Below are 12,400 nucleotides of genomic sequence, written 5' to 3' on the forward strand. Positions count from 1 at the left end.
AAATAAGGAGTCTCCACTAGGAGTTCCTAGATGAATCCTTATCTTAACAGGTGGATAGGGGAGCATAATTAGAATTATTATTATTATTATTTTGAAATCCTCTTTGAATTCTAGTTAGGAGTTCATTTAGAGAGCTCATTAGAGATTATCTTACTTTCTATATGCTCAAGTTACCCTAATTCTTTTTTTATTACAGAAGATTAGAGCATTTCAATCATGCCCTCTATGTTTTAGTTTGCTAAAAAGACTTTAAGGGTGTGTTTGTTTGCACTCGCTAGCATTCACTAGACTGGATAAGTGGGAATGCAGTGCCATGCTTGTTCCATCCCGGGACAAGCTTTAATGAGACTCGCCCCGACTAACCAAGACTAACGGCTTCGCTAGAGGGTCTTAGTGAGACCCCCGAAATTGGCTGGATTGCTAAGATCAACTCCTTGCTTCACCCCCCGCCCCCTCCTCTTCCTACTTGTTCCTCACAAAATTCGAAACCCATATCCCATTTACCAACTCTGCTCTGCTTCGCCCCTCTCATATACCATTTTCAAACCTAAATCCCTCAACATTCGAAAACAAAAAAGGAAAAAAATTATACACTCTTTCCATTCTCAAAACCAGATCCAAACCCAAAATTCGATACACAAAAAAAAAAAACATAAAAAAAAAATCGTTGTGTGTATGAAAAGCACAGCAGTCGTCCGTTCACACATGCATAAAGAGCCGTTCTAATTACACATGCACTCCAGACTCCCTAATCGTAGACCTTCATCGTTGATGCCAGAGAAGCAGAACGATGAGTATCCATCCATATGACTCAAACTCTGATATGTTCTGATTTGCTAATTGCGTCTTAGAAAAATTAGAAAAAGAAACAAGGGAGATGAACGGAGAAAAATAGGAAGAAAAAGGTGGAGATGAAAAGGGAGAGGGACAAAGAAAAAAGAGGGATTAGGACAGAGAAACTTATGAAGGGTGGGGGAAATGAACAGAAAAGAAATAGGAAAGCACTACGGAGGTTTCTGGAGAGGAAAAATATAAACAAAAGTAAGAATAAAATAATAACAAACCTGAATTAATAATATAAAATAATAATTATAGTGAATTAAATAATATAATATTAGAATTTGTTATTATTTTTAGTTTTTAGTTTGACACTACACCAAACGCTTCATTAAGTTAGTTTAGGGCTGGTTTGGTATTGCTGTGTTTTGAAAAAAAAACTGCTTCTGCTGTGTTGTGAGAATAAGCAACTCTGAAATAAAGCAATAATGTTTGGTAAACTTTTTTGTAAAAGTGCTTTTGAAAAAAAAAAAAAAAGCAGTATTATAGTGTTTGATAAATTTTTATGTAAAACAGATGTGAAAAAAAACTGGTTTTTCAAAGCTGGGTTTTGCAGCTTTGTGTTTTTAGCTTTTTTTTTTTCACCCAAAAATGTGAAAAAAAGCTGAAGCTGAATGTTTACCAAATTGAAAAAAACTCCCAGTCTTTTGTGATAGCCACTTTTTTCAGAATCACCTCATATCAAACTAGGGCTTAGTCTCGTCTAAACTAGTCTAGATTAGTCTCCAAAACTAATTTAGTCCGAAATAATCCGACGCAACAAATGCATCCTCAGACCAAATGTGTTGGTGAAGGTTGGTGGAATGGATAGGATTAGAGGACTAGTTAGACAAAGATTATCTTGGGTAGATTGGCTCGTCGACCCGACGACGCGGCCGCACCTGAAGATCTAGCAACTTGACCACGGCGCGCGCGATGACAGCCCACTACACGGGCCCTTAAGCTTTTGGTGAAGTTCTTTACTGACCGAAAAGAAAAGCCCGTCGAAACTTCAACTCTTACCCCCTAAGTTTATTTATTTTTTTCTGAATCACCAGGTGAGAGGGAGATACGATTTCCTACTTCAAAGAGAAAAGTACAATTAGATCAAAAGCTAGTTCGCGTTTATTTAGTTTGATATTACATATCCTGCTTCTCATAAACATTAAATTAATTGGCTTATTCTATTAAAACCTTATTTATTGTTGATTAAACCTCATATATTTAATACACTTCAAATTTGTTTTTTCAATTAAAAATTATCTTAATACACCTCACATACATTCTCATAATAAATACCCTTACACCCCACATTCTCATACACCTAATATTTTCCACATACATCCCACATTTTCTATACACCCCACATTCTTCAAATCTTATAATACTCATTTTCAATTTTTATAAATTAAATTGACTTAGGATTAAAACCCTAACATTCTTTAAAAAGAGAAGTCTACAATCCGATTTGTTGAGCTTGAGTTTCATTGGGTCATCACAGCCAATCTCCTTTTCTCTGTCCCTTAAGCCTTTTGCTAAGAAAAAAGGATTTCTGCTAAAAAATGGCAACTAGGAGGAACCTAACAGAGCAAAAGTAAACCCCAGAAGATGAATAAGAACAGAAAAGGCGTTGCTGGGTTGGCCTCCTATGAAATTGGGTAGTATGGAAAGCAAAAGCAGGCTTAAATAATTACCGATGTCGTTGAATAATTAAAACAATGACAAATATGAAATTTCACCACATGTGAAACTTCCGAAATATTGATATCGTGTTTAATTCGTTAATTTTTTTCTCAATCAATGTGTTTATAGTTTCAATAGTTAGAATTTTATTCAACAATGGAGTGGAGGGTGAGAAGGGTTTTGATAGTTGAAGAAGATAAATAATACATTAAAAGTAATTTGGAGTGTATTTAGAAATTTCTTATTGTCTTTAAATCTCAAAAGGTCGAAATTGTCATTACATAGTAAATTACATAAACCACTTAATATTAAATTTTAATGTGGGGTACATTAATATTATGTGGAGTGCTAATAAAAAAAAGCCAAATTATTTTGGGTACTTGTGTAGTAAAAACAAAGTCACCTTCTCACAATTCGTAAGACAACAATCCCCCAACGGAGGTGACAATTACGATCTCGTCCTCTTTCTTTCCAAAAGAAAAACCAACGCCAAAAATAGTCTGTTCCTTCTCAAATCAATTGACTCTCTATTTCTTTTCTTGTTATCTTTTTCCTTTTAGGGTTTGGTTTAATTATGGCGGACGTCCAAGGTCTCGTGAATGAGCTTGCTACCAGTCTCCGGAAGCGGTGAGTTTTAACTGTACGTGTGTATCTATGCATGCATGTACTCTTTTCTTTGTGTGGCTGTTGCTGTTCGTTTTCTTTTGTTACGGCTGTTTATGGATTTTCGCAATGGCAGGAAAGTCGAGGGTTCACGGGAGACTGCTCGGCTAACGGCAGAATTGCTTCGGACAGTTATATCGGCACAGAAGTTGCCATCACCTACAAACCAAGCAGCTGCTCTTATTGCGGCGGTAAGAGGCGTTGGCCAGCGGCTTATTGCTGCTAATCCTGTTGGTATGTCCTTTATTTTGTTTTAAGGCATACGCTTTTAGTTGTTCTCCACAGCTTTGTGATAATTGTTTTTGTGATTTTACTGGATTAATCGATTCTATATCAAAACTTTTCATGTAGTAGAGTAAATCGTACCAAGCTTTCAATTAAAAAGATGTATATGAATCCCTAGGGGCATGGATTAAAGAACACTAGATACATGAGTAATAAAACACTTGCAAGAACCTAGCGTGTAGATATTCACAACTGGAGAAACAAATTGCGCCTTGATGCAATATTCTTGTAGTCATGTTGATCTAGGTGACATCATCATTTAATTTTGTCGTCTCATCTTCTAGCAAGCAGTTCAATGTATTAGTTGATATGAAAATTCTCTCATACGAACCCTAATGGTGAGTACTAGGTGCGGATGTGCATCTGAATTATTATAATTAATGGTCAAAGTGGTATAATTGATTCGTTGAACTTTTGTGTCAGAATGTGCTGATTAAGAATAACATATTTGATAGCTAGCAATTGTATTACTCTTATAATTGGAAATTGAATATAGTAAATTAGTAATTTTCAAATTAGGTTCTCAGTCTCATCAAGATTTACATATAGATTTTGGGTTATGTCTAATGATGACAGAATTATACATATAAATTAGGTAGCGGAATTCAGAGATTAGCATTCTGAGTTTGCCCCAAGTCTTGTTCATATACATGAGAATCTTGTGCAATTAGTTATATAGCTAATACTTTGTTATATCGTTATAAATTATATAATGATCATGTTGACTTGGGGGTGGACTGCAGAGCTTGCTATTGGGAACATCGTGAGGCGCATTTTCCATATTATTAGGGAAGAGGAGCTTTCACTTCAAGTTGAAGGGTTGTCTTTATCCACTCAAGGCAGAGATAGAGATCGTGATGAGGAAGACGATAAAGCGTTCCTATCGTCTGTCGCTACTTCTCAAAGACTTCTGCGTTCACCTTAATTGGCTGATCTTCTTGGAAGCAGAGCCGCTATGGCACCAGCTTCAACGAATCAAGAAATTCAGGGGAAAGGCAAGTTTGAGCAATCCCTGTAGTCTATATATATAGAATTCTAACACGTAATTAAATCTTAGTTGGGCATTGTAAAATATGTATGTTTCTTTACTAAATGCCAAATTTTCTTTGTAGCTGATAAAAGTCCAAGTAGCTGGACATTGAAGCACCATGACATAGAGGCAGGTAATGACCTAATTGAAGATATAATAACTTGCCATGAACAGATTGCGGATCTGGCGGTGGAGCTTATACATCAAAAATAATTTCCCTTTCACCCTGAAAATGTTTTTGCTACTGAGTTTCTTCAATTGAAACTATCTGCCTGATTGTTTTATTTTCTACTCATGCTCTTCTTGTTTCTAACATGTAGCATTTAGTGATGTTATTCTCTACGTTCAAAACTTTTTGATGCCATGGAATTTACGTGAAAAAATCAAGTAGATAAGAATTTACATGGAAAAATCCAAAAGCCGGTTGTTATATACTGTCGGTCTTATATCCCCCAACAGATTGGTTTGGCCGGAATGTTCCTAATTAGTAAATATGTGCCTTAAATATCTACCGATTCACATTGATTGAACAAGCCAAAGAGCTGATATGGATTGGCTTTGCAGCTATAACTCATGACCCATGATTCTTAACATTTTGAAGAGGAGATTTTTATTCCTCTTGGTTAAATGCAAACTTGATACGGTAGTCTCTATGCATAGACACGCCTCTTGTGATAGACAATTGAACTTTGTGTATTTGTGTTTCTTATGAATATCTGATTTTCCTTCCCGGCTTCATAACAAATGAATCTACTTTTCAGTGAGGTGGCACTAACCTTAGGTCAGTCAAGAACCGTGAAAAAGTTCCTACGTGCTGCGAAGAAGAAACGATCATTCCAGGTCTTTGTTGCTGAGGGTGCTCCAAAGTCCGTACATGATCATACCTAGTAGTTGGTTAATTGATCTTGCCCTCTTTTGTTTTGATCTGTTGCCTACTCGGTATTGCTTAGGTATCTGGGTCATGTTCTTGCAAAAGCGTTGGCTGCAAAAGGTTTGCAAACTACAATGATTACCGACTCTTCAGTTTTCGCCATGATTTCACGAGTAGACGTTGTAAGTGTTCACTTTTCTTGCTCTTTTTCTTTGATGTAAAATTTGCCCCTATTTTTTTGATACTTCGTGTACAGGTCATAGTCGGGGTTCATGCCGTGATGGCCAATGGTGGGATCATAGCCCCTGTTGGGACGAATATGGTTGCACTTGCTGCATAAAAGCATGCTGTCCCGTTTGTTGTGGTTGCTGGCACTCATAAGGTATGTGTATAATTGCACTTGAACACATTAACATGTGCTTCTCCTAATTTTTTCCTTAATGTATGTTTGTTTGTTTTGCAGTTGTGTCCACTATATCGTAATAATCAAGAGGTTTTGCTGAATGATATGAGATGCCCATCAGAACTCTTATCTTTTGGGGAATTCTCAGATTTCATGGATTTTAGTATCGGCAGTGGAGCTTCTCTTCTTAACGTTGTTAATCCTGCATTTGATTATGTGCCACCGGAGCTAGTCAGCCTTTTTGTTACTGAAATGTAAGACCATTTTATCCCATCACTACAACTACAAGCTTTCTGTTCAACATACAATTGCTTTAGTTGCCTTTGTTTTTTTTTACAGAAATAGTATTACTAAACGTGCTCTTGCGTGTTCACCATTGGACAATTTCAGTTGCCCCATCACAGCTAGTTGAAATAAAGTGTCCAGCTATGATGGATGGCGAGCCAAAAAGATTTGCTTATTTCAACGAATTGCTTCCCCCTTTCACAGTTCAAATTTATGTGCTCTGCACCTTCTGTTTTTCTCTAACCTATAAGATAAATTCATTTTACTCGGGGTGTTTTCAAGATTCTTGTGTATGTTCTCATTGTTCTAACTTCGTACGCAGAGGGGGGCACAATCCATCATATATCTATAGGCTCATTTCAGATTTTTACTGTGCTGATGATTTGCCTCAACAACAAAAACCGGCTTCTTGAACTGAATTCTCTAATTCCATGCAGACGAGATATTTTTACTTTTTATTATGTATGTTCGAGATACAAGTATTCTTTTTGGCATTCTTTGTCTTACATTGTATTTCATCCCCTATATATTTTTCTTGTTTCTTTTGTTTAACGATTTTATCCACTGTGTCGAAAAATCTACATTAGAGTAGTGGAACTTGCTTTGAAGATCATTTTTTATTGCGCCAAAAGTTGTCTTTTATGCGTGCTACAGATATATTTGTGTGCAATGTTGCTTCCTAGGAAGTCCCCTACTCCCATACACTACCAGTGAGTACTTGAAATAGTTAAGTGGTAATGGTCTTATGATGTGTCTGCCTGCGTGTTTTATAATTCTTACTGCTCTGGGTTTTTGATACATAGGATAGGAAGCCAAGGAGGAGCGGGTTTGAACCCTGACTTGAATGTGGGTTGCTCAATACCACTGAAGTTACGACCATATATGCACGCTATTTGATTAATGTTTAACTATATTAGGGTTCTTACTTGGTTTTTCTTAATATTTTGGCCGCAGCACGTAAAACCCAGGAAACTGATACAGTTATAGAAAATGTCAACTCAATTTCGGAAAAATATTTGCTTATCGTCGTAAAAATGATTCAGTTGTCTATTTAACTGAGAAAAGGAATGTCCCTGTTGGAACCCCCAGTCCCACATCGGACAGAGGGAGAAGAAAATAGTGCTTTAAATAGAAATACCCCTCTCTAACTAACATCGAGGTCTTTTGTGATAAAACCCCACACCTGAGGATTGTGCAGGTGGTTAAGTGGGGATAGTATCGATGTTGTTGAAGTGGGCCCTCGGCCCGTCGACCTGAAAATTTCTACATGGTATCAGAGCCAGGAGGCGGGCCCGTACTGCCACGTGATTGGGTGAGTCCCGACATGGCTCCACGTGGTTGCCGGTGTGTGGAAATTCACGTGAGACCCCTTAGGCCAAAGATGCCACGTGTTTCAGGACAATTCCTTTTTTTTTTCCGTAACAAAACCAGGTAACTGATCGGAGGAAAAAAAAAAAAAAAACAGATCGATAGATGTAGTACAAGATGATAAAAGAATAAAAGAATATATTTTCTACTTGTTTGATCACAAAGAGGTAGCACACGCAAGAGCATTTGGCACGCGAGTAATGGTGGGCTTCACGTTAGAACATTGAGAGGTAAGAGGGCCTTTATTTCCGTTGTAGGTGAGATCGATGTCATCCAATTCCACTTTCTCACACGCTATGCCACTGCTGCATACAATCTGGACTGCGAGGGGAGTTGCAGATGAGCCCTTAATGTTTTTAAAGCTGACGTTGCTGATCTTAATTTTCGATGGAACGTTCTGTTTACACTGGTTCCACGGGCAGTACTGTTGGTCTATGAGGACAGGATTGCTGACATTGACCATGATAATATCTTCAAAATGCATATCTGATGCAATACCATCTGAAGGAGAAGCAGGCCATGTCTTGATTCTCACACCGTTGGATGTATTAGTCAAGGTGCAGTTCTTAACTCTGATTCCAACCACAGGTTCTTCATTCGGATACCTTCCAAGACTTCCAACGCTTATGCCATGGCCTGGTCCACAAGTAACCCTAGTTACGGTGATTTCTTTATTTCCATCGCCAATGGAAACACAATCATCCCCAGTTCCAATGTGTGCATCAGTAATGTTGATTCCAGTTGAACGCCCGATATGGATTCCATCCGTATTTATGCTTTCCCCCGGTGCCGTGACATTGACGCGTTGGAATGTGACATTGTGGCACCCCAAAACGTTGACGTGAAAATTCTTGCTGTCGAGGGAGGTTATGTCCTGAATTGTGGAATTGGTAACGAAGTCGAACCTCATATTGATGGCCATAGATTTGCAATCTTTGTTTTTGTTGCAGTCATTTTTCTTCCAAGCAAGTGCTCCTTGGCCGTCAAAAGTTCCACCACCTGATACGGTGAGCTTGTTGACGTGCTCAAAACAAACCCAAGTATCCGGTCTGGTAAGTTTGCCGCCGTCTGCTGGAGCTGTTAATTTCCCTTGTACTTGAATCTCAATAGGAGCCTTGCAAGGACCTTTGAAACTTGCTTCTGTTAACATGTACGTCCCGCTCGGAACAACAACCTTACTCGGCGTCGGTGATGCACACGCATCAGTCCAAGCCTTTGCTAAAGCCTGCGTGATATCAGAGCCGGGCTTTGCCCCATATGTCGCACTCGTGACATCAAACACACCCGGCTCAGCTTGAGTTTTGGATGCTGACAATAAGAACAAGAACGCTGCCAGGATATTCAATGTCCGAGCCATCTTGATTTTTCACTCGGTTATTTTCTTTTTGATTAATGGAAGAATGATGAAACTACATTTGGATTTCAGGTCAATTTATAGTCCTACCTGAAGCGTCAACACCATCAAAATGACCAACCAAACTGGCTATTTTTATATATGTCCTTAGGCAGTTGAATTGTAGCTCAACTTCTATCCTATAATTAGTAAACTGTTTAGCGCATCACCAACAAAGCGCAGATGTCCAACGTAAGACAGTTTTATGCTGCATATATTCCTTAAAAAGCATCAATGCCAACATGATTTAGGAAGTACCCATTCCCTTACAACATTGATGACCTATTTGATCCCCTTATTCATAACTAAAAATGTCCTACAGCAGCAACGTTTGATATTTTTTGAGTTTTAGCTGAATAATTACCAGTATTGCCCAATGATGAGTTGAGTATCCAAACGATAATGTACGAGTATCTATATGGAAATAAGAGACCTTGTTCAGAATCCCACTAAAAACTGATTCAACTCACCTTTTTAATTCATCCATTCAACTATAGTTCTCCAGCAAGATGGCCTTTTTTCACGGCCTTTTTTGGCACCTCGGTTCTTTCCTTGTAGTGAATTAACAGTCTGAGGCTACATGCACTCAGTTAAAGCAATGACCAGCTACATTCAGTAATACAAGAAAAGTGAACTGACTTCAGCTATTTTTTCGCCTCGTAATCCTTTAAGCAAAAGATTTCATCATTGCATATATTTTGTGACAGAAAAATGGAATAGGATATATTCCTTCAGTAAAACTATGAATTTGATGTAAAATAACAGTCCCAAAATCCAAAAAAGGCGTAGAGATTGATTAACCCAAGCATTGACAATTAGAACTTGTTAGGGTGCTGTTAGAATGCCAAATGGTAGCATCTAATTGTGACAGATGTAAGGTTGTGATAAAGGAATTAGTAGATAAGGATGAGTTGTTAAGGTTGTTAGAAGTGGTGGGAGGGTAGCTTAAGGAGTAAGCTAGCAAGTTACTATAAATAGTCGCTGATGTACATTCTCGAGTTTCACCGATTGTTGAATCGCACAAGGGACATCAGCCCTGCTCTTCTCAAATCGTGCTTCATTGGGGGTCTTAAGGCAGAATTACGCCATGATGTGAAACTCCTTAAGCCAAGGGATGTGCTCGAAGCATCTTCTTTCGCTCAACAAATAGATGCCAAGATTTCAGATCTTAAGCTGACGTCTTTGCCGAGATCCTCTTCTGTTTTCCTAATTTGAGATCTTCAGCTTTGAATAATGTCAACAATCAATCACAGACGGATTTACGGCCCAATTTTAACACTGTCAGACGGTTGCTTTTTCTGCCGTTATTTTGACTCCAAGCAAATGCTCCTTGGCCATCAAAAGATCCGCCACCTGATACGGTGATCATGTCAACGTGCTTGAAACCGACCCAAGTCCCCACCATTGTGAGGTTACTGTCCTTTTCTGGAGCCTGCAATGTTCCTTTCCTTGCACTTGAACCTCAATCGGAGCCTTGCAAGGACCTCGGAAACTTGCTCCTCTTAACTTGTATGTCCCGCTCGAAACAACAACTTTACTAGCAGACAGTGATGCATACGAGTCATTCCAAGCCTAATATCAGAGCCAGGCTTTGCACCATATTCTGCACCTGTCACGTCAAAAACACTAGACTCATGAGCTTTAAATGTAGAATCTAGTAATAAGAACATAAACATTCCCAGTACACTCATTTTCGGATTCATTTTGACTTTCGCTTTCTTGATTATTTCTCGTTTTCTTTCCCTAAAAGATGATGAAACTCTAGTTTCGTTTCGGGCCAATTTATAATTGGATTCGAAGGCTCAACAGCATCAACATATCAACCAATCACTTGCTATTTTTATACAAGTCCTTAAGGAGTTGCATTGTAGTTCAACTTGTGTGTCCTATAATTAGAAAGCTGTTTACTTTTTGGAGCATCCATCACAACAATAACTTGTTAAGTTGTCGATAATATGCTTTCCTACTCAAACACACCGTATTGTCAGTTGATATCTCTCAAGTTCAGCCGACGAATGGCCGGACTTTCCAGAAAACGAGGACGATACCATGAAATACAATACCGTAACAGAGTTAAGCAAGATCAACAGGAAAATAAGAGATCGAAATTGGCCAATTCGTTCGTTCTTTTCTTAGGGGAAAAAAAATTCATGTTCTTCAAGTTTTTTAGTTAATCACCAATTTATATTGCCATAGGGCTGCCCTAACATGTCACTCATCTTACTTTTGAGATCATCAGACTAAAAGTGCCTCATCTTGACAACTTCATTCATCTATCAGCTTAAATATAAAAATTTATGACTGTTGCATAAAAATGTTAAACTATGGTTGGGTAAGTTTATCTTACACTGCCGGTCCCAAGCTTGGATAAATGATGAGGGGGAGGGCGTTAGGTAGTCGACAGCCGACACTCCATTCTTACGTCGAATCCTTATGATAATGAATCCGAAACGAAATTGTGTTAAAGCTATGTCCTCACCTGTAAGTGGCGTTGTGTGGCCTGAGCATAGTGATAGTGAGTAAGGTTCATTGTATCTCCATCATCATCCGGATGCAGTGTTAAACGAGCAAAGGGGCTGTAGAAACTTCTTTGACAGACTCCACTCAAAATTGTTTGGAAGCATCTGCTCAACATCAACTTTACCTAGGACACACAAAAGAAGTACTTTGATCTTACTAGACAGGGGAGGGCAAAGAAGTTATGACAAGAGAGTAGGGATCAAGAGAGTAGAATGCGTTTAGAAACGTGGAATATAGCAACCTTAACAAAAAAATCTATGGAAGTAGTGGAAGTTATGGTCAGGAGAAGGATAAGTATTATGTGCCTCCAAGAAACTAAGTGGGTTGGTGTCAAGGCAAAGGATTTGGAAAACTCAGGTTTTAAGCTTTGGTATTCAGGCACAAACAGAATGAGAATGGTGTTGGCATCATTGTGGACAAGACCCTAACACAAGATGTTGTAGATGTTAAAAGGGTCGGGGATAGAACTATAGTAATCAAGATTGTGATAGGATAAGAACTCATCAATGTGATTAGTGCGTCTGCACCTCAAATTGGATTGGATATGAGTTTGAAGCAGAAATTTTGGGAAGATCTTGGAGAATTGGTTCAAGGAATCTCTTAGATGGAGAAGTTACTCATAGGAGGAGATTTAAATGGACATGTGGGTAATGAGACAAGCAACTACAGAGGTTTTCATGATGCCATGGTTTTGGGGAGAGAAATGATGATGGAGAAGTCATCTTGGATTTTGCAATGGTATACGATCTCTTTTTAGCCAACACTTTCTTTAAGAAGAGAGAAGAGCATGTGATCACCTACAAAAACGGGTCATAAAAAACACAAATAGATTTCCTTTTAATGATAAAGGGTGATCGTAACACTTGTAAGGATTGCTAAGTTATATCGAGAAAAAGCTTGGCTAACCAACATTGCTTGTTGGTGATGGATGTACATATTAAAAGAGATAGAAGAAAGAAAAAGACCTTGAAGTGTCCAATGACTAGATGGTGGAATCTAAAAGGAGAAAAAAAGTCATTTTCAAAGAGAAAGTTCTCACCCAATGCGTTCGGGATACAGAGGGGGGACACTAGCCAAATGTGA

The 12,400-nt window shown here is 38.4% G+C and overlaps 1 protein-coding gene and 1 pseudogene across 1 annotated transcript; one reads left to right on the top strand and one right to left on the bottom strand.

The window, feature by feature from the left end:
- The first annotated feature begins 4,041 nt into the window (after positions 1-4,041).
- LOC103927065 lies at positions 4,042-6,080 on the top strand (annotated as a pseudogene).
- Positions 6,081-7,502: 1,422 nt separating this feature from the next.
- Positions 7,503-8,824, bottom strand: LOC103927064 (exopolygalacturonase-like). The gene has a single exon (XM_009335960.3). It carries the CDS (start codon positions 8,759-8,761, stop codon positions 7,562-7,564), a length of 1,200 nt encoding a protein of 399 aa, XP_009334235.2. The 5' UTR covers positions 8,762-8,824; the 3' UTR covers positions 7,503-7,561.
- Positions 8,825-12,400: the final 3,576 nt, after the last annotated feature.

This window comes from the organism of the source record quoted next, unplaced genomic scaffold (genome assembly GCF_019419815.1).
Source record: "Pyrus x bretschneideri cultivar Hongxiangsu unplaced genomic scaffold, Pyrus_bretschneideri_v1 Contig73, whole genome shotgun sequence".
Classification (NCBI taxonomy): Eukaryota; Viridiplantae; Streptophyta; class Magnoliopsida; order Rosales; family Rosaceae; genus Pyrus; species Pyrus x bretschneideri.

Bases quoted from the DNA above. Each gene is read 5' to 3' on its own strand.
- LOC103927064 (XM_009335960.3), bottom strand. From the start codon at position 8,761: ATGGCTCGGACATTGAATATCCTGGCAGCGTTCTTGTTCTTATTGTCA.